The sequence below is a fragment of the Aythya fuligula genome, chromosome Z, assembly GCF_009819795.1.
Source record: "Aythya fuligula isolate bAytFul2 chromosome Z, bAytFul2.pri, whole genome shotgun sequence".
NCBI lineage: Eukaryota > Metazoa > Chordata > Aves > Anseriformes > Anatidae > Aythya > Aythya fuligula.
The window spans coordinates 37,566,354-37,594,199 of NC_045593.1; the positions used below are offsets into that span (position 1 = coordinate 37,566,354).

At 37.1% G+C, this 27,846-nt stretch overlaps 1 protein-coding gene across 1 annotated transcript in view; it reads left to right on the forward strand.

Annotated features, from left to right (window-relative positions):
* Positions 1-27,846, forward strand: part of FOCAD (focadhesin) — a 122,598-nt gene that overhangs the window by 67,123 nt on the left and 27,629 nt on the right. Inside the window, exons 17-27 of the mRNA XM_032205591.1 lie at positions 1,185-1,319; positions 1,697-1,747; positions 2,509-2,592; positions 4,079-4,211; positions 7,866-8,054; positions 8,321-8,442; positions 19,670-19,762; positions 21,908-21,996; positions 22,984-23,025; positions 25,455-25,563; positions 26,657-26,773. Coding sequence (XP_032061482.1) covers positions 1,185-1,319; positions 1,697-1,747; positions 2,509-2,592; positions 4,079-4,211; positions 7,866-8,054; positions 8,321-8,442; positions 19,670-19,762; positions 21,908-21,996; positions 22,984-23,025; positions 25,455-25,563; positions 26,657-26,773 — 1,164 coding nt within the window. The remainder of the gene's footprint in view (positions 1-1,184; positions 1,320-1,696; positions 1,748-2,508; positions 2,593-4,078; positions 4,212-7,865; positions 8,055-8,320; positions 8,443-19,669; positions 19,763-21,907; positions 21,997-22,983; positions 23,026-25,454; positions 25,564-26,656; positions 26,774-27,846) is intronic.

A 27,846-nucleotide genomic window follows, 5' to 3' on the forward strand; every position in this document is an offset into this window, starting at 1 on the left:
CATGCTTTCTAAGCTGAAAAATATCAGCCTCAAAACCATACCCTTCAAGGTGCTCTGAGTATAGGATTTCATTATCTGTAATGACAAGTTACTTTGCTTTTCAGGATATATTTGTCTTATAACCATATTAGTGTTCTGAATTGAAAAAACTGCAAGAGCATGAATTCCCAGTTTATATTGGATTCTTTGTAGAATGGATGTTTGCAGATGCTCTTGGTTTTAGCTGCATTGACCAAATTTTGGTGTAGTTGATTTTTATTTTAATGAACTAATACCTTGGAATTGGAGAAACATATGTAAGGGGCATCTATCCATCACCTTCTATTTAATGCAAAGTAACTTTCTGGCCCCTAATAGGACTGCAAGGGGAGATTTAAAAGGGTAAGGCTAGCTACTGTCTGATGAGGACTTGGAATGTAAATTAGAAGACCCCAAACTAATAGAATAATAAAATAAAAATAAATTCCATGATTTTCAACCAGTTCCACAGTATTTCTAAGTTAACAGTTAAAAGTACGTTACTGTCTCTGTCTTCTTCGCAGAATGATTTTTTCTTCATGTTTGTGGTTCATTTTTCCTTTAATGTCAGTTGTTCAATACATGAACTGCTTAATTAAGGGCTCGTGAAGTTATGGTATTAGTGTTTATTTTAGTTTGACTTCTTTTCAATGCCTTCTGGATTCCTGCAGTTTTACATTCCTTCTTTCTGTTCCGCACATTTATTGGGATTTGGTTGGGTTTAAACATTAAGGACATTTTGTTTTGGAGGGCTCCCGAGAAACATAGCTTTCTCTGCCTCCATCCGGTTGAACTCCAGAGACAGCCTGCTCCTAAGCTAACTAAAGTCAAGTAGAGTGGTTGTGTTTATGAATATGGATTCTGCATCTGCAGCTTTATTTGTACTGCTGCAATACTCTTATTTATTCCTATTGGATAGCTGCTTTATCTGATGAGGTTTCATGTAGTATTATTGTATGACATCAGTGAATACATTGTGAGATGGTTAATACAAATGAATTTTTAACGTGCTTGTAGCTGCTTCTTTTTTGTTTGTTTGTTTTTAATGCAACCTATATTAATTCATATTCCTGAATAGGAAGAAAGAAAGCAAGTGCTGGAAGCAAATGTTATGCCATGCAGGTTGGGGTTGCTGTTATTAATGATTCCTCCAACTTTCCCTTCAGGTTGTTTGCATTCGTTCTACGTGGAATGCTCTGTCACCGAAGCTGAGTTGTGATACAAGACCCCTTATTTTAAAAGCATTGAATGAATTGTTTGCCCTGGTTCCCTCATTAACAGTGAATACAAATGAATATGAGGTATGTTCCCATTGTCTTAGGTGATTCTTTTTCTTTTCATGTCTCTGCATATGAGTTTTGTAAGTGCCTGCTTATTTTTAACTATCTTTAAAATTGCACCCCCTGCCTAATTAATTTCCGTAGAGTTTCATGATTTCAGCTTGCATTAATGAATCGGAAGAGCTAGGTAAGAAATTCCATTGTAAGGCTGATTAGATGTTTCCCCCTTCCCAGAATGTAAGGACACGTGAGTGTGTTTATAGTTCAGACCTGTGCCCCTTCCACTTTCCTAGTTCAGTACATGTTGAAGCAGCAGATTGTGTAAGGTAACGTGCCTTTATTTCAACTGCTTATTTGCTTAAAGAAAATCTCAGTTCACGTGTTGTTTGCTTTTATAGAAATTCAAAGCTCAAGTTATCAGCTTCCTTTGGAAAAACACACAAAACAAGGTAGGTAACAACTGAAAATATTAATAACAATATTAAGGTTTATACATTTGTGTCAAGAAAAGGTTATCGGTGTCAGCAATCTTATTTTCTTCTTGTCATCCACTGTTCAACGCTGTTTTTGAAGCAGTTTGATGCACATGAAAAGTGGTAGGGTGGTTCTGAGATATACAACTCCCAATAAAAGTTGCAACACCAAAGTAGTTTGATTCTCCTGGTAGACTTCATCATTGACAAGGTAAAGCTCTTGGTTAAGCTGAAGCTGTGATAACTAACTCAATTTGGAAAATGCCAAAAACAGGGCTTTAAACTAACTAGGTAAGTATAACATGTGTAGGTCAGCACAGACCAACTACACAGGTGTGTACACCTGATTTCTTTGCTGGGGTATTACAACAGTGGGAGTGCTGGGCCATTGTAGCTCTAAGGCTAATAGAACCAAATAAATGTATTTTAAATGTAGTTCATTCTTCTACTTACTTACACTTAATACAGTAATGAAGTATAGCAAAATACAGTAATGGAGTATAGCAATTGGAATATCAAGGCCTATATCATTGGTCTTTTTATTTGGCATTTGTATATAAAAGTAAGCAAGAAATTTGGAGAGTTCCTCAGGAAAGCATTGCTGTCTAAAAAAAAAAAAAAAAAAAAGTACAGTTACTCTTTTTCAGTGTTCAGTGGTTAGGCTTTTAGTTTGTGGTTTCCAGTATAAAACAATGCCATATGCTATGCTTGTGATTTTCTTTCTGCTGATTTTCTAGGATGCTATTGTAGCAGTTTCAGCCTACAAAGCCCTTTCGTCGTTTGGCTCTGAAGAACATACAATTCTTCACCTTCCTGAACAGGTAGCGATGTTGTATGTTCAGCGGTGAAGACATGTCACTTCCAGCTTACATGAGGTGTATTTTCTTAGAAGGATGTGTCATCTGTATGAGACAACCCTAGGAACTTCATAGAAGGAAAATGGACTCCTGCTAGTGAAATGGGATGGTATTGCATATGATTAGCATAACTAAGGTTTATGTGAGAAGAAAGCCACAAGTGGAGGCTAAGCAAGGGATAGGCAGTCAGAAGATAGTTTTGCTTCTTTCAGTAGTTAAGTAGTTAAGTGGGTTATTTGTTGGGCCCTGATTTCCATTTTATGGTCTTCTAATAATACATGCAATCGAGCCTTGACACTAAGGAGCTCTTTTATGACTGCAATAGATGGAACAGTATTCACTTGTGCTTAGTACTCTCTTATTCCTGAAATGGGCAAGTCGGTTTCAGAAGCATGTGTTTCTTTGGAACTCAGATGAAAACTTTTTCTGTGTTTGTTTTGAACTTTTAAAGCATGATATTTTACTTTGTTGTTGTTGTTGTTGTTGATAAAGGCAGCCAGAAAGGAATTGAAGTTATTTATTGGACAATTTCTTAAGTATGTAGAGAGCTGCTAAAATCCGAAACTTCCTTCTGATCTGTTGACTCAATAACCTTACAAAATGAAATAGTAGAAGGAGAAGAACATGTAAGGTCATCTATGTGAATTATTTTCTGCCTTTTTAGAATAACCTTGTAAGATAGACTGAGCAATAGTTGGTACTACATTGGTACTTTATGATGTAGTAAATGTTTCTGTAAGATTTTATTTCCTGCCTTATGACATGATTGGCTCTGTTTGGGAGTTGTAACTGCCTATTATGAAAAGGCCAAAACAAGCAGCTTTAAAATTAAAAGCTATACTTTCTTTATATAAATCAACGAGAAGAGTTGAGCATAAACCTTGCAAGTGAAGAATGCTTTTGTGTAGAAGAGCACAAGATAGAAAGAGGGAAAGCTCTTAATGCTGCTGCAATGCTAAGTCCGTATTTCAGTGTTATTGACGCTGCTACTTTACACTTGTTAGAAAACAATTATATTTTCATTGAAAGCATTGTGAATATGTTGTAGTTCTTTAAATTCTCAAAACTTACACAAAAATATCATTTTAAATTGAAAATGCTCTGTGCATATTAAAGTGCCAATATAAAACATTATTTTTCTCTTTGCTAGAAGAATCAGAATTAAAATTAAATTTTAGTAATACTATTTCAGTGCATGACTGTCAAGATCAATTTCATTACTAGAAATATTATGGATTTACATATCCATGTGATTTCTATCAACCAATTCTGCATTTAATGTAGGTACAAGGAAAGCTTTAATTCTTTCAGCTTCAAATTAATGAAATTGAGTGTATTAATGGAATAGGGAACTTTTTGTATTTAATTGCTATTTTTGACATTTGGAATCATGAAAATTAATGAGGATTCAGAGGTTTTGTGCTGACATTTCATTTTTTTAATCTTTTAGGCACGAGGAGAAATTAACCCGCTGGAAGAGACAGACATGAATGAAGAGGAGGAGGAGAAGGAGCTGGACCTTTGTGTTCCAGGTTCTTCATATATCAAACTGTTGTTTCTAACACCAGCTTCTGTTTTAGGAGGTATAGTATTTTCAGTATTTACGTTTGTTTTGCAGATTTGTAACAACGACTATACAGGCCTTTGGCTTTCTTATAATGGAATGTCATGCTAAAGAGCAGCCTGATTTTTTTCTGTCATCTGAAAAATTACAGGGAAAAAATATAAAGTAAAACTTGAAAGAACATCAAAACCTGCAACCCAGTCTTAGGAAAAGAGTGGGTCAGAGGTCCTGATGTTGGGAAAAAAACATTGTTATTTAAAAAATCATTATTTTAAGTGTTTTGTCCTATAGCAAAAGGCAGTTGCTTGTTATTTGCTTTTAGTGTCCAAGTGGCTGTTGTTTCACGCAAGTGCAATTTCAGCAGGGAAGACCATGCCGACATTTTTAAATTCAAGTCTATATTTTATGTTGAAGAAGAAGAAAAATAAAACAAACAAAAGAACAACAACTATAGCAATCACCACTAAACCCACAAAACCTAGTGTTTTATAAAAGTTTTCCCAGTATAAAGAGCACCACATGCTTTCTAACTGTGCACAAATACTACTAAAACAGCGCAGTATACAAAAACTAATCAATTAATGAAGATAATCGTGCTAAACTTAATTTTAGTTATGTATATTGATACTGAAGTATGCTTCAAGGGGTGTTGTTTTGGTGATGCGCTTACTTTGACACCTAGGCAGTTGAATCACCTGTAGTGTTCATTGGTGGGGGTTTTGTTTGGTTTTGTGTTTAAGTTCACTTAATTACTACAGTTAATGCTATCTTCCACTTCCAGTTAGAAAATTGTGACACTGGTGCATGGACACAGGCATTTTTGTTTCACTGTTAGAATGCCTGAGATTAGTTTGTGATTGCATCCTGCAATGAGATAGTTAATCTTTGTTGTATTTTCCTCTAGTTAGGGTTCCTAGCTGTTGATGAAATACTCTGTGTTTAAGTCTGGAATACATGCAACCTCACCTAGAGAAATAATCTATATAATTATTGAATTCTGGAAGCTTGCAGGGAAGACTGGCATAACGTGCTTGATGTTCCTGAACAAAAGCTTTAGTGACTGGCAGAGGTTGTGAATTTTCACTCTCTGAACAGTTATGAAACCATATCCCAAGAGCCACTAGGTCTTCATTCTATTGGTGCTGAATCTATGCTGTCATACCTGGTGGAATTTTGCTGTGACATGATACTGAAATCTTATTGCTTGGAGGCAGAAAGATCTAGGTGCTTTTTAGGAAATCTCCAAGTCTCTATTTCTCAAACTTTCCCCTGAAGTCCTTGCTAGAGCACACTAAATAAACTAAAAGCACTTGCTTCCTCTAGAGATCTCTCTTGCTTTTCCTTGCTGAGTCCTTAAACTCTAAATTGCTACTTTTTCCTCCCTCCATCCCTCTTTAATCCTTGCAAGGGGAGGGAAAATCTTTAACTTTTTCATCCTCCACATACTTCTTCCTGAAAAGATGAACACTTAACTGATATGGTAACTGCAGTTAAAACACAGACCTCCAAGCAGAAGGTGGTCTTGCTGCTGGCATTATTATTAAATTACAGGATTTTTTTTTTCCTAAGAGACTTCTCCAGCTCTGTGTGAGGAAAATGCCCAGGCTTACCAATCTACAGGATGTGTTTATGCAACAGAGCTGAGAAAAATCAGAAAACAAAGTAAAGGTAGATTTTCTATGGCTAGTGGTGAGAACATGCTCTAATTCTACTTTATCATAGTTGTCTGCTTATGTGAAGCATTGAAAAATTAAGTTTTGAGCAGTATCTTCCTCAACCTCCTTTAAAACTTATTTGTCATTTCAGTTTTTGTATTGTGTCAAAGCATTGGAGTCCACAAGGATGGGAATGGATATGATGATATTTGTTACAGATTATTTTTGATTTCAGTAGTTTTTCGTCTTGAATTTTGTAAAATTGAAACCTGTTAGTCAGAGAGTTAAAAAAAAACAAAACAAAAAAAAATCACGTATAACAAAATTGTAAAATTCAAACAACAACTAGTTTTGTTATTGTTATTCAGAGAGTATCTCTGCAGGAAAGTTGTGAAGAATTTTGTTTATGTAAAGTTACATTTTTTTCCTTCAGAATGATTGCAAACTTTAAAATAAGATTTTTTTTTTTAAGCTGTCATTTGCTTCACATGTAGATGTTCATGAAATCTACCCAGATATTTCAGTGCTTTTCTGTCTGGCAGCCTAGATCCTTGGGTTGTATCTCTTGCACAAAGAATTGATTTTAATGCAATTCAGTCCTTTGGCATGACTAGCAAGTGCAGTAATACAACAACAGTGAGTATTCCTTGTCTTAGGGTGTCTCTGTGAATGTGGATACTTAACAACAGAGAAAGAAATGAGTTGGCCTCTTCCAGAGTTTTTCTCTATTGCTGTAAACGCCCTAAACAGAAAAGCTCTTATAAATTTATAGGTGTGTGGATAGTGTTTTTCTGTCGTCAAATTTAGTTTTCTTGGAAGCATATATGTCCTTGAGAAATGTGGACATAGATTTATTTTTTTTTCAATCCCCGTAGTGAAATTTGCGAAATGCATTGTGATGTTTTTGTATGAAATATGTTGGCATTACATGTAGAAAAAAAATCCACAGATATAGGTACCATTCCTGCCATGATATAAAAGCCTATCAGATTTAGACTACTACTCTATTATGAAGTTGATTTGGGAAAGAATATTCCCAAAAAATATAGTAACTTGGTGAAAGTAGGAGATTTAAGGAAGCTCCAGTATAAACCTACTTTATTTCAAGCTGTGAGAGGTATTTCTGGGAACTAAGAAAGACAACTTGAATGATGTTTTGTCTCCTATGTTCTCAAGTTTCTAGACAACACAGGGCTACATCTCATTTGAGAACTTGTGTGCCAAAGTTTCAAGCCTAGTTACTATAAATCCCCTTAAAACTTGGTTGTATAGTAAAAGCACTAACAGACTCCTAAACATATCAGGTTGGCAAGGTGCTTGAATAATGCTGGCTCTTAGCTGCTATGTACTAACACCATGTATGTCATATGCATGTGCTTGTATAGTAGATAGAGGAACAAGATCTTTTTCTCTAACATGTAAGAAGTACTCTAACATGTAAGAAGTACTTCAGATTGACTTCACAAATGAGCGGTAGTTTTATATTAATTCTGTAAACTTCAATCCTAGCTAGACTATAAAATGAATGGCTTAAGAGCACAGAATTTAATAAACAACGTCTACTGCTATGGTCTCTGTCTGTATCCCATTTGCATAGACACGCTATACTTCCATCCACCCTCTTCATTGCACTTCTCTTAAATCTCCTTAAGAACAATCTGTTTGCAAAGACAAAAATTATTACTAGATTGGGAAATATGATTTAAATTTCTCATTTGTTCTTCTGCAAACCTGTGCCAGTGAAACTAGTGTAACAGTAAAAGAAAACAATGATTAGCTCAGAGAGTAGTTCAGGCTATTTTTCTTCTCTGCCCAAGTGTCTGATAAGACATTCAGAGCTTCTTGAAGTTGCAGTGGCAGTTCCTTGACCTTGAGCTTCATTACTGGATTATCTAAGCATACATGCCCTGAAGTATAGATGTCCATCAGCTGGGGTTTTCCATTGTTTGTTTGTTTTCCCAGTCATCAGTCTCTGATGTTGCCTTTCCTCTGTGATCCCATCTTTGTGCTTTATCCAGCATTTGAAGAGTTTGCAACATCACTTGTGAAGCAGGAGATGACCAACATGCCCCGTGGTGTGTATCATTCTGCTCTGAGAGGAGCTGCCACACGCTCAGACCAGGGGAAGACTGTGGCAGGTGTTCCAAATTTCTTGCTGAAAATGTATGAGAGGAATAAACAACCAGGAATGACGCCAGGCCTTGCAGGTAGGGTGCCACTTTCTTGGATTTTAGTACGTATATGCACTTTAACCCAATGATTTATTGGATCAGAATCTGAGAGTGAATCTGCTTAAGAAACAGTGACATCTTAGCTACTTGCATACGTTTACATATGTCACATAGGCTTTAAGTTTGTTGATACGATTTAGTTTTATATCTTTTTGGGTTCCCAGATGTCACATGTAAAACTTGTGAACTATATCAAGAGTATTTTTTATTAAGCTTTCTTTTTCCTTCCCTCCCTCTTTAAGCTGGCATGCTGCTGTGTTACGATCTTCCAGTCCATATCGGCAAAGATGGCAAGCCTATTAATCGCTTTCTGGCTAGCAGGGGACACAATTTCCAGCAAATGTTGGTAGCGCTCATTCATGAGGTAAGGTGCTAGATTTCGCCCCCCTCCCCCCCCCCTTTTTGGAAGTGTTATGCCTCCTTCTTCTCTCATTTGTTTATGCTAATTAGTAAGAAGTAACTACAGCAATGCCATTTGTGAATGTGTCATAATTAACAAAAGTTGCTGTGAAGAATGGTTGAATTGAACAGGTAAATGCATTTTTGAGTGTTTACTGTAAAAATCAGAACAACAAAAAGCTGGCCTTTGCCTTTTTCTGCCTTGCATTGCTATTTACACCTTCCTTACACCTGTTGTGTCTAACCAGTTCTAGTTGAATAGAAAGTCTGAACAATGATGGGGCTCCATGGGGAAATGGCATCTACATTTCCCCTAAGACTTTCTGTTTTATTCTGTCTCTTAAATGTTGCTACTCCCTGACCTATTATGATACCATGCAATCATCTTTGGTAAACTGTAATATGTGTGTGGTTTTGGAGAAAGAGCAAGAAGCAATCTGCTCATTTAATCATTACAGAAAATAAAGTGCTTAAAACCATTTTTTATAGAGAGATTGGTTATGGTATTTAAATGATTGATTTGAAAGTTGAGTACTTCAGCCTTACAGAACAGAAGAGAAGGCTCTAGGATGACCGTACTGCAGCTTTTCAATACTTAAAACGGGCTTAAAAAAGATGGAGAGCAACTTTTTGCACAGGCAGATAGTGATAAGACAACGGGGGATGGCTTTAAACTGAAAGGTGGGAGATTTAGAGGTTAGGAGGAAATTCTTCACTCAAAAGGTGGTGAGGCACTGGAACAGGTTGCCCTGAGAGGTTGTGGATGCCCCATCCCTGGGGGTGTTCAAGACCAGGTTGGACAAGGTCCTGGGCAACCTGATCTAGTGGGTGGCATCCCCATCCGTGGCAGGGCCATTGGCACTAGATGATCTTTGGGGTCCCTTACCATCCAATCCATTCTAGGATCCAATGGAAAGTTCATCTTTGAAAATTTCAGAGCAGTAAGACAAAATATGCAATTAAAGAGGACCTAGAAAAAAAAATACTAATTTTTAGGCCAGTGAGAGGAGTTATTAAAACATGTATAAATGTATTATGTTCTTTTAAAGTTAATCAAACAATTCGGTTAATAGGATCATTTTGTACTGCTGCAGAGATTAATTATGTGCATTTGAGGATGAATTTTCTGTTCACAAGACATACATAACAATGTGTAAAATATGTGTCTGACATAAACAAGACAGCACAGATGAATAATAATAATAATAATAATAAAACCTATAAAATTTATATTCCATTTTAGGCAGAATCTCCAGAAATGAAAATGTATGAATAGCTGGGCATTTTAAAGACTTCTGTCTTCTCCCCACAGCGATACCAATTCCTGTTCTATTTTTCATGGATAGAAAAACTTAAACAGTTCCATGACTCTTCCTTCCTCCGTCCTATATACCGTTAACTAGAGATTATTTGATTGTAGGCTGTTTTGTATAAAAGAGTACAGGGTGGATCCCGTATCGAGACTGAACCAGCACTGTGTAATAAAAAGAACTGTTTCATGTTGTATATGATGCAGAAGTTGGAAGAGAGGGAATGAATGAGGTATGAGTTGCAGGTGGCAACTGTGTATCATAGAATCATAGAATATCCTGAGTTGGAAGGGACCCATAAGGATCATCGAGTCGAGCTCCTGCCACCACACAGGCCTGCCCCGCTAGGTCCTGATAATCCTGGTCTGCAACTGTCACACAACAAACCAGGAGCCAACGTGCTGCAGAGTTCCTTAAAGGTATTTATGGGGCCACTGACAAAAAAACACTGTGTTATAATAATTATAACGTAGGGTTTGAGTTGGAAGCTTGCGTGTACATGGCTTGGGGAAATACCTAATTGCAAATTGAAAGACTGAGCACTTTTGTCTGTGATGGAAAACACACGGGAGCTGTGTTCTGATGCTGAGATGTGTCACCTTGACTCTCTCCTGGCTTTACTGTCATGTGCTACTTCCTAGTTGTTCACATTGCATTTGTATTGGTTTAATCCCTTCGTCTCTTTGGAGCTAACCAGGCAGTTCCTTCTCTAGCAAAACTGTCTGCAACATAGCTTTCCTGAAGTTTTCAGACATACAGTATCATGTGTACCATGCTGAATTTGGCTTCTTCTGCCTAGGTCGGTTTTCCGGATCTGTCTTACCTGAACACTTGCACATGCTGGCATATACATAAAATTTATACCCTGCCAGAGGGATGTGATACAACATCTCATCATTTGGGGTCCTTTGTACTGAAAAGAACACAGAAATTAATAATCGTATCTTTGGACCACAGTGACACCACATGGGTCGTGGTAGCAATTTAGACTAGATGGTGCACAGACAAAAGCCAGTCTGCACCAGACGAATTGTGATTTAGAAATCCCTCCCTGTGCTGCTTAATGAAGGTAGTGTCAACAGGCTTGTAAAGTACCTTAGGTGCCAAGACCTCCCTTCCTACCCCCCAAAAAAAGTAATGAGAGATCTTAAGGCATCTAATCAAGTATGCAAATTTAATAGATTTTTTTTGCATTAACCTCGTTACTACTAAAGAATGAAAGCATAAACTGGAGATGATATCCCTCACCATGAGAGGAGCATGCAGATAAATTAATGAATGTTTTCTAACTGCTTGCGTGCTGTAGAGGAGGGCAGCAGGGGAAGTCCACAAGAATATTGACAAGTGTAATTGGAGCGGATTCAAATTAATGAGTAATGAATGAAGTGTAGGCTTGCATAGAATCCAAAAATAAAAGCTTTGCCAGCGGAGTAGTTGCTTCATGTAGTGGGACCTGGGTTCAGTGACAAATATTCTGGAGAAAAATAGACGTTTAATTATATGATAATAAAAGACATGTATTAAGGCATTACATAAGCAGAATTACAATGTTGTGAAGGTCAGTTCTGCTGTTCTGTTGATTCTGAATACTGGATTTTTTGAGCCTTGTGAGTCATATGTCCTTCTCCCCCAAATAAACTACTGTTTTGTAAACACTAAACTGTTCCCCTACTAAAACATCGATTAAAATCTCTGGTAAAAATTAAAATGATGTGTTTGTATACTAGCACTGATTTAAAACATCCAGCAGCTCAGCAAGAACTGACCTTTCGTGAGCTAGCAAATTAACTTTTGAATCATAGAAACACAGCCTTAAAATGATTTGCTTTGACAAAGCATGTTTTATGTGAATGTGGTGAACTAGAGTTTGTAAAATTTTAAGATACTTAATGTAATATTTCTGTCTTGAGTCATCGTCATATATTCATGTCAAAGTCAGTTTATTCAAGGTGTAGTAAAACTAAAAAGAAACTGAAGTTTGTTTAAAATACATAAATACTAACCATCTTCAAGCAATCTTAACTGTACCCTTTTGGTGATAATTCTTAAATATAAAATTTAAACTAAAATGTATTTTTAGTTCTTTCAGATCCCATGTCTTTTAAATACAGAAAAGATCTTCTTTCCTTCATTTCCTTGTACATATAAACAGATGGAGTCAATGTTTTCAGGAAAAGGGTATTTGGACCATTGACTAGAACAGAAGTCAATTCCTAAGTTCATCTGACTGATTTTCATGCTTTTTAGTATTAATTTAGTTGTCAGTGTTCTTATGGGGAGCAGATTTTAATGGTAAAAACAAAGAGCTTAAATTATAAAGCTTAATAGTAGCGGCATTGGTCTACAAAAACTATGTCAGTAGTACCTAATCTTTGTTTTGTGCACTGGCCAAAGGAATTAACTGTTTCTATGAAGTCATTGCTTCAGATTTCAACACAGCACATTAAACAGTTGGTTTTGTTTTTTTATAGGTTTAAGTTACTGGAATGTCATTTCATTGCTACTGCTCTGACTTTTTTTTCTCTCTTATAGTTAGAGGCATTTTAAGCTACAAAATAAAAAAATAAAAAAAAAATAAGCATTTTATTAAAAAGAGGTCTTATAGTTGCCTCTAAAGCATTGCAGTCAGCATAAAGTTACAAGAAAATTGTCACATGCATGCAAATGCTATGAAATGAGAATTGCTTGGGAGATAGCAAACATCCCCTTATTTAACCTGTGGAATTTCTCAGCAGTTGTCATTTCCTTAATTAGGGAATAGCAGTCATCAGTATAAACACCATAGTGGGATAATTAGGTTTGTGTCTCTTCACTGATTGGATGTGCACTCACAGAATATGAGTCTGCAGGTTGCGTATCTGTCTGGATCTCTGTGTGCTTAGTTGTCATTATTGCACTTAGATTTTTGAATACTGTGACACTGGATGCCGCTTGAGGCAACCTGTTTTAATTTTCAGAGATTTGTTATGTGTAAAAGTATGATTCATGAGATTGTGGGGAAAAAAAAAAGATTTGTATGCAGTGGAAAGAATTTCTTCATGTGTGTTTTAAAGTCTGTAAACCATACAATTAATGCAGACCTGTTTTTAGCTCCCATTCAAATCTATCAGCAATAACAGTAAGGAGGCAATTTACGGTTAAACCTTAATGGGCTAGACAGTTTCTATTTTCTAGGTGTTATCCTAGATGAAGGATTGGAGACAGCAGTAACATCTGTCATAATGGTCAGATGAGGGATGAGATACAGGAGGGTCTTTTTAATGTTCTTTGACCTGGTATCTCATGGGAGGCAGAACATACGTTCAGTAGACAGTGGTGGATTTGAAATCTGTATTTCTCTTTCTCAGTCACTAGTGACTTGAGAGAGGAAGATCATCATTCCCCCAGAAATGGAGATGTTTGATTGTTTATTAAACACAGCTTATTAAACTCTTGTTGAAAGGACTTTTAAAGTTACTGTAATCACACTGGTCAGAAGTCACCCAGGTAATGTTTTCTTTGTTTTCTTTAAGGCTATCTGGACCATACTGTGCAAGAAATCTCTGAGGTTTATCACAGTCACCTGGGCTAGATTAGCCAGTAATTACTTGCAAGTGTTTCAGCCTTTGGAGTAATTCTTTGTAAGGATTTTGGGGAATAATCTCTTAACAGCTTCACTTACCTTTTAAAAATGAATGAGGATGAAGAGTCACATGTTCACATCATGCACCATGTGTTTTGGTGGTTCTGTGCATGTATGTTTTGCATTAAAGGAGATAAAGCTGTTAGGCCTTCAGCTAGCTACAAAGCTTTTATTTCTCTAATGGAGGTGAAGAGAACAGTTTATGCTACATACAAAAATCACATGAGGCAGCCTGCTTTTGGCACACAAATGTGGTAAATAGTGACTTTGACAGTCTGAAGTGGTGAAGTGTTTTTAACTTAAGAGGGGAGGATAGTCTTGCCTGCGTATGTTTGTCAGTACTGAAGTGCTTGCTCTGTGTTGGAAATTGAATACTTATATACATATATATAATAATTAACACTTGTAGGCACAATTGCACAGTTGAGTATTACTGGTGAATTGTATAATGTTAAAATACTGCTTAACAAATGATCATGTCTTAAGTACTGTGCATACTCACAGAACAAGTCTTACGAGGAACAACTGAGGGAGCTGGGGTTATCTAGCATAGAGAGAAGAAAGCTGGGGGAGACCTTATCTCTCTCTCACAACTACCTCAAAGAAGGTTGTGGTGGGATGACAGTTTCTTCACACAGAATCATCTAGGTTGGAAGGGACCTCCATCCCAAGCAACAAGTGATAGGACAAAAGGGAATGGCCTCAAGTTGCACCAGGGGAGGCTTGGAAAAAATGGAATTATTTTACAAAAATGTCTTCGCTGAAATTGTTGTGAGGTGTTGGAGCGAGCAGGCTGCCCAGCAAAATAATTGAGTCACCATACCTAGAAGTATTTAAAAGACACTTAGATGTGGTGCCATGGTTTAGTGGTAGCCTTGGCAGTGCTAGGTTAACAGTTGGACATGATGATCTCAGAGGTCTTTTTCAACCTAAAGGATTCTATTATTCCAAGAAACGTCCTCAGTTTTTATTTTAAGGGCATTCATTAGGTGTGCTGTGATGATGTGAACCTTCAAGCAGTAAAGTGGAAAGCTCCTTCTCTATCTTTCCTGGTTTGATTTTAATGTAATCAGGAGATTCGAGGACTTATTCAAACGTTGTCCCTGATGCACCTCAAGATGGTAATTGGATTTTCTAGAACACGATTCTCTGTAGTGTATTCATCTGTGCCTAGGTACTTCAGTGGATGTGTGGTCATTCTACCCTGCTGGCAGCTGAACTCTATCATAGCTTCTCTCTCATTCTCCCTCCTCAAAGGAAGAGGAGGAGAAAATGTAATGGAAGAGAGGACTCAAGGGTTGAGATGAGGACGGGTAGATTGTTCACCAATTATTGTCATGGGCAAAACAGAATCAAGGAGAGAGACTAGGGAGATTAAAATAATTTAATACCTATCACTAGCTGAGCAGCACACCGAGAAACTAAAAGCAAACTAAAAACACCTTTCCCCTACCCACCCTCTTCTACCTCCTCCCCCTGGTTTGTGAAGGGGAACAGGGAAATGGGGGCTGTGGTCAGTCCCTGATGCTTCACCTCTGCTGCTCCTTCACGGTCACTCTGCTCCCCGTGGGTTCCCTCCCATGGATGCCGTCCTTCCCAAATTGAGCCTGCGGGGGCTGCCCACAGGCAGCAGCTCTTCAAGCACTGCTCCCACACGGCTCTGTACCATGGGGTCCCCAGGAGCAAACTGCTCCAGCACGGGTCCCCTATGGCAGCAGCTGCCCCCAGACCCTCTGCTCCTGCATGGGCTCCTCTCCGTGGGCCACAGCCTCCTCCAGGTCACATCCACCTGCTCCACCGGGGGCTCCTCCACCCACGGGCTGCAGTGCGGAGATCGGCTTCGCTCTGCTTCTTCAATGACTTGTGTCTGCAGTAATGTTTAGCTCTCACATTTTCTCACTCCTCTCTACCAGCTGCTGTTCTGCAGCAATTTTTGTGTTTGTTTGTTTTGTTTTGTTTCTAATCCACATCTTCAATCTGCTCTCCCAGGGGCCCAACCAGTCTCTCTCACAGGCTCAGCTCTGGCCAGCAGTGGGTCCCTTTTAGAGCCAGCTGGAGCTGACTCTGACCTGACATGGGGCAGCTGCTGGGCTCTTCTCACTGAGGGACACCCCTTCGGCTCCTCTGCTACCAAACCCTTGCCATGTAAACCCAATACAGGACGTAAATTCAGATTATGAACTAGTTTGTGCTGGCTTCCAGTAATTGGAATTCCACTATTAATAATACCATTATTCCGCTACTACTGAATGCATCTCCTACAGCGATGAAACAGTGTTCAGGAAATAAGTTTGCTGACAGGTTTTTGTGAACCTTCTCCTCAATATAATGTGGCTTAGAGAAAGACAAGGAAGAGAGGCAAGTGTTTTCACACAAAAGAATACTGGGAAGAGTGGTTGGAAGTGTATGCATAGAAGTATGTTAATGAAGACCCTCTGAGCAAAATTTAAGAATCAAAGAGGTGCTACTTCACTTCTTCATTGATATGGAAATGTAATGCTAGTCTTATTTATGAAATCACTGGTGCCACACTTTATATGTCCCCTATGTGAGAAGGGCATTTAAATACATGCCAAGACACTTAATTAACATGATTAATGTCTCAAAGACGATTTCCATAGCCACACATTTGTTAAAGAGATGATCTGAACCTAGGGACTATCTGAATTGGTAAGGTTTTCTAGGTAGAAACCTATTGTGTTGTAAAGAACGCATTGTAATTCCCATTCTTTCTGCACAGTAAATGATTTTAAAATGGGTCATAAATATTGGTATCACAGTTTCTAAGACCTGAAGTTTGCACTTTAAGCAGTATTATCTTTACTAGATACCCAGGGAAACAATAGAAACAGGGTTTATTTCACTGTTACCTAAACTTGTTTTGTGTGCCCTCTGCTGGCAATGTCTCATTACCAAACAAGTAAACAATATATACAAAGATTTGTGGCAATACAAAAGGATTTGTGAAAGAAAACTCATCCAGATCTTGTCATGATGTTTGATTTTTATTGGGAGTGCTTTTTTTAGTCTGAAATGACTTTCCACTCTTGCAGAAGAGTCCACATCTTGTGCCATGTGTGTTCACTAGTGCTGAAGTACAGGAGCATGAGCTCCCTCTCCTGGATTTGGCCACCAAAGTCTCTGCTTGTGTGTCTTTTCAAGGAGATGTGTCCTGAAGGTTTTAAGCATTGTTCAACAAGAATAGATTACTATCACCTAATTCAAAGTGTTTTTCATTGCTTCAAATATCAGGCTGTAACTCTTCCTTGAAAGCTGCTTGACAGCCTGATATGGCTATACTGACTCCTAAGAACATCCATCGACCAGGTGTGGCAGGGTTTCACAACCACTTACAGGTGGTTCAGAAGTCTCTTGAGCATTTTTCCCTTTCCCACCCCAACACTGTCTTCTTACACATAAATTACACTCTAAAAAGAATCTGGATTTTGCTAACGTTCAGCTTTGTCTATGCTTGCACAGTGTTAGTTAACCAAGTTAACCAATGCTTAATGCAGCCAATATTGTGTGTTCACTGATAGAGGAAAAGTAAAAACAACTGGTATTCTGTACTGAAAAAGGGGGTGTCAACACAGTTTGTGATAATCTTTAGCATCATGACCAGTCATTTTCAGTATTAGATGATTTTTACTTTAGTGTTCTTTGCTTTGTGGTGCTACCGTGTCTTCTGTCTTCCTCTCATTCCCCATGTTCATAAAATGTTTAGTGCTATGAAAAAAGTTAATTCATCAAGAGCTGCTCAATAGTTCCACTGATCATTGAGTACATCTACAAATTTTAGGTAAGATGTACTGCTAATGCATTCCTGATCGGGCCATGTTAAATGCAACAACAGACATTAAGCTTTCTTTTTCCTGTGGGAGCAGCTCAGGTGTTTTGAAGGCCTGTTCTTTATCTGCTGGACAAGTGTAGATTATGTGATGAATTTCGTAGATGTACGTTCAGATTTGTCTGGTTTCTTGCTGAAGTCTAAATTAGTTTCAGACTGGAGGCGAAGTGTGAGATTGATGCTTCTGCAGATTCTGTGGGAACTTAACACAAATAATTCTGATTGGAGCCTGGGCTACTCAGCAACTTGCTGAAGAAGTTAATATGCAGAGGTGAGACAGGATCTGTGAATAAAATTTTGGCTAGTGTTACTAAAGTAGTGCATGAACTAGTGTTATCGAAGCATTTAAATATGAGATGTGTTTTTCTGCAGGGTGTTTTTCTGTTGGCTTTGGGGTGGAGTATGTCCTCTCTTTCGGTTGATTTTGGATTGTATTTACTTGTGTAGGAATACTAGTGCTTACTTGTAACTATTTTAACTTCACATGGTAGCAATGGCCATGGAGCTTTAGCATAGTCCTTTGGGTTTTGTTATAAGATCCATGTAAAAAAGTAATATTATTTGCTTTATGTAGACCACAAGGGGCATAAAACAGAGGAAGTGAGAGAGAAAGACGTAGGAAAATAATTAACAGGTGAGGCAAGTTCATTTGTTTATCTTGATTGACTGTTGTGTACAGAGGAGGTCACTGGAGCACAGCAAAGAAAGGGGACTTTTGCATACCTTGAGACATAGTGTTTCACATGTTGAATAGTTGCTAGGCTTCATAATAAATCAGGAGGAATAAAAAAAAGGAGAAATAGTAATCTTGCCAGGTTTAATCCCAGACGGTTCTTTGCTTTAGGCTTTGCACTATGTTTGATCATAGCTACAGGATGAGTTTTTCTGTAACTCAGAAAGCCTAGTGTGTTCCTTTAATTTAGAAGTGAAAAGCGCGGGCCTTAGACAGTGACTACTGTAATATATCCATCCCATCTCACCTCAGCCTGACATGTTTGCATTTCCATTATTAAAAACTTGTTACCCAGGAAACTGCTGAGGTTAAATAACTCATTTCCAGTGCATTGATGATTGTGATGACATTTTTTCATCTTCTTGGTAGAGGCAGACAGTAGAAATAATTGGGTGGTATCAACAAAAATCAATTCTTTATTTCCAATGAAGAATACAAGGAGACAACATTGCAGCACCATTGCTTCTGTTACAGAGCTTTTTTCTTTTTTTCTGTGGCTTTGAAAACATGGCTATTTAAAAGGTGAGAACACCTTAACTCCTTCTTTATTTTAATAAAAAGTTGCTGCAATTAAAACAGTTATGGAGTGAGAAAAAAAAAAAGACTATGCCAATTTATTTGTTTTGATGCACATTTTTGTGGATTCATGTAGTTTGATTTATAAATTCCATGATGTGCAAACTGGTGGAGAAGGTGCGTATGTCACACACCTGAGGTCTGGAAGAACAGTTTTTTGTGGCTTTGAATTTGTAGCCCATTGTGCTTAATCTACTACTGTAGTTATTAAGCTATCAATAGCTAGAAAATGGTTTCTTACTGAGATCACCCAACTCATTTTTGTTTTTCAACATGCTCTGAAAATGTCTTTAAGTCACTGTTTGTTATAGTACTTACTGGAGAGAACAACCTTGGGTTCTCATGGACTGTGCACATATATCAGATTGTACAGCTCACTGTTTGAGTCATTCTCTTTTTGTGAAGCAGAAACTGCCATGTCTGTGTGAGATTTGGAGGTAGGCAGGGACAGCTGTTGTATATTTATTTAAACAGTCCTTGAGGTAGTGTTGTTTTCTTCCAGTTAATTCTAAAATGGTGTTTCCTAGAAAGAAACTTTACAATTCCTTTGTTTATTATTTTTTTAACAATTATTTTCCTTAAAGGAAGTTTGAATTATGTACTTGGACATAATTATACCAACCCTAGTTAGTTATAGTGATTCCTTTTCAGTAGTCTCCCCAGTATTTAGGTTGTCATCAAAATGCATTTATTATACATATCTGTTTAAAACTTTTAAAGCAACTAAGATTTACAAGAGCGATCACAAGCATAAACTGCTCTGTTATCCTTGTTATGTATGCATTTTCGTCTACCAGTGCTACCATACTGTTGTGCTTATTGTCATGTGCAATTCCAGTGCTCTCTCTGGGATCAATTATCTAGTGAACTATCCGAAGCAAATAGTTTTGGCTGACCTGGGTAATGAAGTTGCAAAGTAACTTGATGTGGGTATAACCAGGAAGGAGAATAAAATATGTTACCTGTTATTCTTTTATACAGTCATGTATACTGTCCATTGGGCATTACCAAAATACTGTCTGCAAACCACAGGTCAGAAAACATATGTTCAGTATACGTTAGACTTGCAGTAATCAATTCTACCCTTTCTGGTGTGTTGCACAGGTTAACATTCAACCTTCTGAATGGCATCGCTCTATACTACTGCCACAGTCCTGGTTAGGATTCATGAGTCGAACCTACAATGCAGTCCTACAGGTAATTCTGAGGTACAAAGTACTGTGCATACTAATGTTCATTCAAGCTGTATGGATTTTCATTTCTAACAGCAAGAGCTTCAATCATCAGTGCAGGTAACAAAAATTTAAAAGTAAAGCTTAATGTGTTCAATGCAAATTATGAAAAGAAAATAAAAATTGAGTTTTCAGGCAGCACAGTCTGAGATGCTTTGTACAAGTATAATTTCTGCTCACAGTTCTGGTTCTTGCAGCCTTTTTCCTATGTGAAGTTCCACTAAGGTCAGTTCCAATTGCAGGTGACTTTTTAGAACGGGAAATTTTGTCTAGACTTCTGTTCTATTATTTTGGATAGGAATTTTCCAATAATGGTACCACAAAATGATCAGAAGCTACTGAGAAATCATTAGTTGAATATAACTTCTCTTATTCAGCATGTAATGCTATCATATTGTAAGGACTCATCTTTGATTTTTCCAACTGATCTAATGATAGGGAGTACAGGAATTACCTTAAAACTGCTCTTTCATTAGGTTAGCTGACCTGGTAGATAGAGCAATGTTGGTTCTTTTTTTTTTTTCATTTTCTTTTTTTTTTTTTTTCAGTAGAAAAATGACATAAAAACTAGTGACAAATTGCTCCCTTATAGAAGTCTCCCTTTGTACTGTTTCATACTGTTGATGTTTCCAGGTCACATCAGTGTTTTTCAGTATGAGCAGCTCAGGGTGCTGAGCAAAACAGAGAAGCTCTGACTGTTCCTTTGCTATGCAGTAAAACATATGCTTCTGTAACATTTTTTAGAAGAAATTTTACCTTGGACATAAGCAAACATCAGTTTCTAAACTGAGCTCCATTACAAAGCAGGCAGTCGCTTTTCAAATAGTAATTTTAGATATTAACCACAGAGCAGGCCATTGTTGCTTTTTTTAAAAAAAAATAAAATTAAATTAAAAAAAAAAAAAAGTACCCTGTATCTTTATTCTGCTTCATGTACTTCTATAGTACATTTCAATGAGACGGCCTAATGAGACTATAGTGTAAGCTGCATAGTCTTGATAATACATAACTCAGTATTTCTGAGCAGGTATACAGTAACCTTTTCTACTGTTTGGAGGCAGAGGTTTGTAGAGTCTGTGCTGGGTTATCCAAGCATACTCTTCACAGTTCACCAAAGTACTTTTTTTGAGGATTTTTTTTCTTTTGGATGTCTGGAAGTTCTCCTGTCTTTAGTATGTCTACTCAAATGATTAAGCACTTGTGCCAATTTGCACGTTCAGAATGATTGGGAACTCAGCTTCATGATGATCCTACAGTTCTTGATCCAGTCCTGAAATTAAGCCAGTGTTTACTCATTTGGGAGTATTGCAATAGATTTAAACATACTGCAAAGCCAAGGAATTTCTCATTGAAGGTTATGCTTCTGACAGCAGGGCATAATTTTTATGCAGCTGTCTCTATAGTCATTGTATCATACCTGTTGCTTTAGTCTCTGGGAGTGGACAATCACCTTCTGAGTGACATCTATATTTGGAGGATTGACAATCTTTTATTCTCAGGTTTTTATGAAACACAGCATATGTGTCTATTTTTCACTTAAGGCTTAATAACCAACTGTAGAGCAGCAACTGATAACCCTAACAAAAGGAGCTGTATTTGTCTCAAGGTTTGAGAATGAGCATAAGGCAAAGCTGCTTAATAAGTTTAGATAACACATGTGGCCAGAATCCACATAACCTCCTTTGAGGTACAGAAGAAACTGTAGTAGAAGGAGGCTGAGATCATAAGAAGGAAAAGGATGAGAAATTATTTTTTAAGTAGTGAATCAAGAGAGTATTTTTTTTCTTTCAGAACCCATTTTAGGTGCTAGGCTTCTCTATTTCATTCCCTGCTTGTACACTCTCCACTCCCAAAGGAAGCTTTTCTCTTTCCATAAATCTCTCAGTATCTGTGACCATTTGTGCCAGCTGCAGGTGCTTTTCTCACTCAATTCTTTTATTTTTTATTTTATTTTCTTATATATTATAGTGGGATCCCATGTCAAGAACAATGGGGTTCACTTACAAAGTAGCACTCAAGGGAAAGGTTACATCTGTTACCCAAGTGTTCGTGAAAAATTCTTAACATTGATTGGCCATGTAAGCTCTACTTATGACTTATGATTCTGCAGGGGAGACAAGCAAAGTTGGAGATGGACTTAAAGCAGGGAAAAGAGGATCTTGAAGATGTACAGTACAAGCAGTTTACAGCATGGCTCTGGTAAGGAATTGCCTGCCTGCTCTTTACAACTTGTAATGGCAAGTGAGGGGGCAGAAGGTGTAGACTTTAGTGTTAATGCTTTATTGTGTGAGTACTATGTAATTCTACGTTGATATTTGTCAAGTTGATGTCAGTGTTTCCAGGCTAAGTGGGTTTGAAACAGCATACTTAGATGGAAACCCTGACTGAATTTCTTTTAATGCCTGAGTAACATGTATCTCGGTGGATATGAATGTGTTTTATGAGGCATGCATTCTTAGACCTCTAATAATGTGTTATGGAACTGTGATTGAAATGTATCTTTTTGTGGAGGGTGACAGTCATGGCCAGGATTTATAAATAGGTATTGTATGTTGTGGTGTACAAGATACTTTTCCTCACCAAAACCTGACTAAGTAGAAGATTCACTGCATCTCTGCTTCTGTCTGAATGTGAACGTAAAACTAAGCAAATACAGGCAAGTAGCCTATTATAAATTGAGTACAGTCATATGTACAAAATTGCAACTACTCCTTTTGCTTTCGTTTAAATGGATTCAGTTTTCTACAGTCCTTAATAGCATAACTGTACATAGTTGGTTCCAGGAGAATCACAAGTGTTGTATAAATTGTTACAGCTGTCCGTTGCAAAACATTCTCATTTTATTATACCAAGACATAGTGTGGTGATTTGGATTCCGATGTGTAACAGTGCAACGAATAGATTTATGACTGTTGAATAAATCTGCATTTTGCAAAAAGTAGTATGAAACCAAATAAGGGCCATTTACAAAGCACTGGTAGTGCAAATTAGCATGAAGGAACATTGAGTGTTAGTTGAGCACTTCTATAATTTTAATACCTGTGATTAATTTGTGTGAAGCCTTCTAATAGCAATTTGAGATAACTGTTGACCTAGAATGGGCACATGTAAGGCACAAAAGGAAATCAGCTGAACTCTTGCTGTAATATAACAATGTGGTCTAAATTTGTGCTGTTTCTGTTGCAGGGTCAGAGATATGTTGACTGATGTCATCAAAGGTGCTTCAAAGTAAGAGCTACTTATTTGTCACAGATGAGAATAAGTTGTTTTGTGGCAGATGATGCAAAATATTTCCCACAACAGATTATCTACCAATTTCATGTTTTCACATGACTGCTGCTCAACAAAGGAACTCATCCTCACCTTGTTATTTAAGCATTTTACCGCTGCCTTTGTCTATTAGAAAGGCTGTTGGGTAATATTTTGAGTAAAGACTGTATAGAACTGTAGTCTCTTCTTTTTTAAACAGCAAACTCTGTCTGCCTCAAATTGAGTTGTGTATATAGAAATTGGCTGGTCTGTAGTGGACCAGTGGCCTTTCAAAACTATCCCAGTTTCTGTTAAGGTCCTGTGTCTGGAAGCCCACAAAGTCAAGTAATTACATGTTTTCAGATTGTAACAAGGTTGTTAATTTGATATTAGAATTGGCATGTGGCTTTCAGGCAGGAATGCGTGCCTTAACCTTCCTTCATATGGTAGCTTGACTTTCTCCTATCACTCTCCGCTAGCAGCTTTCTTCTTATGCTTTGCCCTTGGTTAGCCTGAAATTGACCACTTGCACCAGGTTAAGGAAAAGCATTAAAAGCAGTGATTCCTCAGAACATCAAGTGCTTATAAATCATAAAAATGTCATCCATGGAAGAGTTACAGTGAAAACTCATTTCAGTGTATTCTTGTAAATGAGGAAAAGGTTACTTTGGCATGCTTCTGTGAGCTGAAGGCTCTGGATATTTTAATCAAGACTTTCTATAAGGGTTTAATCTCTCCTGCCTTTTTTAACTTACTATTGTTCAGGTATTTCTAGCTGCTCAGTTTTCTTGCATATCAGCCTATCTTGAAAGGATCCAGCTAAGAAGGGATGAAACTGGGATATCTGTTTGATATTTTAGCTACTCAATAAATACCTGTGTTAAGATAATGTAGCAGCAAGAGATAAAGGAGGAATAAAATAATAATCATATTATTTAGTACTTATATATTTGCAATTATTAATAAATTAAACATATAAAAATCAAAATATATATTCTGTATCTCAGAGTGAAAGCTATGATTTTAATTGTAAAAGTTCATTAGCAAAACTAATTCAGGTGGTAGCATTTTGCAGATTTGGGAGGAAGTGGTACATTTTCTTTAGGTAACAGGAGAAGGATTTCATGTACGTAGGCCATGTCTCTAGAAAGAACTTCTTTTGTTTACTGACTTTCTTCTAAGAAAATACTTTATTTGTTCCATATTTTCATTAAAGAACAAGGCATTGCTCCTTTTCTTTCTAGGATTTGTTGTTAGTATGATGTTTTTTACCCCATTAAATTTACAGCATCCAGCTTTCATGAATGTATAGATTCAGAAATTCCTGTTAGTATGAGGTGCGTTACAAAGTGTAGCCTCTTAGAAGCTGATAATAACAACAACAACAAAAAAAAAGACTCTGTAGCATAAATTAGGAAATGACTTAAGGCAAGAGGTAGGGGAAGATTTCAAAGAAGTTAACTAAGCACCTGATTGTAATTATCTGTAGTTCTTGTATCTGAAATGATATACTTTTAGTGTTTGAAACAGGAAAGGTCAATGATATTCCAATGAGATATGTGTCTTTAAAAAATAATAATAATAACCTGCAACATATTTTTATTGTGAAAATGAAATCTTTAAATCTGGAAGCAAATGCCTAAATTTGCAAGTGTGTAATTACAGCAACAGACAAGAAAGTTTTCAGAAATGCAGGACTAATGCAGAAAATATAACACACCATGTATTTATTAGTCTAGTGTAAGGCTGTCATCAGTGGTCTACTACAGTTGTATCGGTCAGTTGCTATTATTGTAAAACATCTAAGATGGCTCTAGCAGAATTACATTGTGACATGTTTTTTCTGGGAATTATGAGAAATGAGCATCTTTCTTTTCATGAAACTGAATATAGTTATATTTTTCTTGAGTTCCTTTTAGGAAAAAGTAAAGGCTTGCACTTCAGTCAAAGTCATTACTCTTTGAAACCAGTTATTTTCCACGATATGATTGTTTCATAACATAGGAATGTAAAATAAATAAATAAATAAATAAACTGAGATTGCAGTGATGGTTTCTGTGCTAAAACTCTGCTATTGTGTATTGTGAAGTGACACCTTGCCTGTCCAGCAGCCTCTACTTGGAGAGCTTTTTGTGTTATCCTGTCTAGAGATGGTACAAGATCAATTGATGCATTTCTGTGAGTGCATGTGCTCTGCCAGATGTCAGAACTTCTTTTAGTGACAGCTAAAAAGGCTTTTGCTTGTGTATCTATTTGTGTATCATAGGTTATACATAGAAGGCAGTCCAGTAAAATTGCTAGGAGAAAGTGCTTCCATTTGTAGCATAACTTGCCTTTATTGAGACACATATTTTGCTGCTGGCATGTCTGTCATGCCTCTTGATTGTTCTTTGTCTTTTTCTGTCCAGAGACAGTCCAGTGGTGAAAGGAAACTCTATTTTAGCCTTAACTGGTCTTGCAGTTGCTGTAGCCAAATATGAAAGCAGCCTTTCCTCAGACAATGAAGGAATGCCTGAGGTAAGTCAATCTGGGAAAGAAATTCTTAGTGGAATGTGATGAAGCAATATCACCAGGTGTGTTTGAGGGGATGGTAAGTGGTTATGAAGTCCTTCACACTTTGAAGGTCTAATTTCATCCTGTTCAGTGAATGTCATCTAGTAATTGCTGTGTGATCCATACAAAAGTAACTTGATGATTTCAGTCAAAGAAAGAAGGCAACTTCTCACAAGAAACACACTGGCTTTGACAGATCAGATAGAAATGTAGTGAACACTGAAGCCCAGCCAGTTTCTTTACTTACCTTTTAATCTTATACCGCGGAGTGTTTTAGGGTGGCATAGTAAACATACTCACTGTTTTTGCATCAGCACAGTGTCTCATAAATTTACAGTAACTGTAAGGTGCCATCTTTTGGTAGCAGCAATGGAACTATGCATTACTTATTAGTTACGTTTTTTTGTGATGGGATGAGTTGAGGTTGCTGATATTTTTTGCATGTGAGGAGCAGCATAAGGCCTGTTTTCTAATGCCTATTATTATTGGCCAAACCTGTAAAAGATTGTGTGGGGAGAAATAGTCTTGTTTTTTAAATGCCTTTTGTCAGCTTCTATATGGTAGCTACCTTAGCAGAATTTAGGTTTTCCTGTCAGATTTCAATAGATTAAAATACTTAGTCTAGATATCCTTGGCAAGTGTTTTACTTTGCAACCAAACTATAGTTACTCAGATAGCCATGCTTAGTTTCTGTGCCTACATTAAATTTATATTTTGGGCCAAGAGGATTCATAAAAGCTGTAACTTACTAAAAAAATTAAAGAATTCAGAGTTGTTAATGGAACATGTTTTGTTTTGTTTTCTTTTCTTTTCCTGCTGTTATTGTGAGGCTTTCTGACCGCTGTCATTTTTCTTTAACTGAATAATCTGATCAAAAGTAGTGTCTGGAGGGTCAGAGTTGTCAAATAAATCATGCTAATTTCTGTGCCTAGGGATAGTAAGATCTCATTCTGGATGGATCATAACTGGAACATCAGCTGCTGAACTTCTATTTGGGTAGAGCCTGATTTAAGAAAAAATAACAATGAACATTTGGGTTTGTTTTTTTTTTTTGCAGACTGAACCTGATTTTCTTCCTACACAACAGTGGATTTATATGGTTATAGAGACCCTCTTTAGTATTGTGAATAGCCGCTATCAGGCTAAAGGACAAGTCTTCCCATGGTTCTACCAGGTATGTGCTATGGTATTAAAGATGGGAGCATATACCTGCATTTTATACCTCAAATACTTAGTCTGGAGTTCGGTGGTTCTGTTTGCCCAGTTGTAATATAGAATATTATAGAATATAGTTGTAATATAGAATATTTTTTTTTCTTTCCTTTCGTTACTTTTGCGTTGGGTTTTTGTCCTAATTACCAAGGTAATAAAAATTATATGAGAAGATAATACCACATAAGTGAAGGAATTTTAAACAAACAAACAAACACAACAGAATGTTCTACAAACAATCTTCTAACAGGAACAGACTCTTCTCATACAACAATATCAAATTCTTGAGTGATTCTGAGAGTATGCCTTAGGGCTCTGAAGTTTAGACTTTCTCAAAATCTAATAGTTACAGAGCCAGCAATTCTCATTTTACAATACCACTTGAACCCCTGAGGACTAGTACAAATTGTCATAAGTGCTTGCTGTGTGATAACTGGCCTGAAATTCTCAAGCAATAGAAGTATCAGGCAGTTTTTAAATAGGACCTGGAGATGCTCCTAAAAGCTTGTTATAGATTTTAAAGAATAGGTATTGCTAACTCTTGACCGTGGTCAAGATGACCAGATTGGAAATTTTTTGTATTGCGGATACAGGAGGGGGTATGTGTCCTACAAGAACAAATACCAGCCAGCTAAAGTATCTTGATGTTTTCTAACCTCAATGTTATTAAATGCATTCATGAACTGCCTTTAGTCCAGTCAGTGAGATGTTGGTATCTCCAAAGTCAAATCACTAAATCAAATGGAGTGTTAAATAAATGCTAAACTGGCTGGATGCAAAAAGATTCAAGTACTTGGTTGGCTTTAGCAGTTTTTGCTGATTTTTTTTTATGACTTCTGTCTTTGGAAACAATGTTGTTTAAAAAAGGTATTTGTGAGATGGAACAGTGTGACATGGTTCATATTTCATTTCTAAACTCCATTCTGTTTAAAAAGTAAATACATCCAAAAAATCCTGTGCTTGTAGAATTCTAAAGCACACAACGGAAATCATGGCCCCACAGAATATGTTGCATCCTGATGGGAATTTTTATCT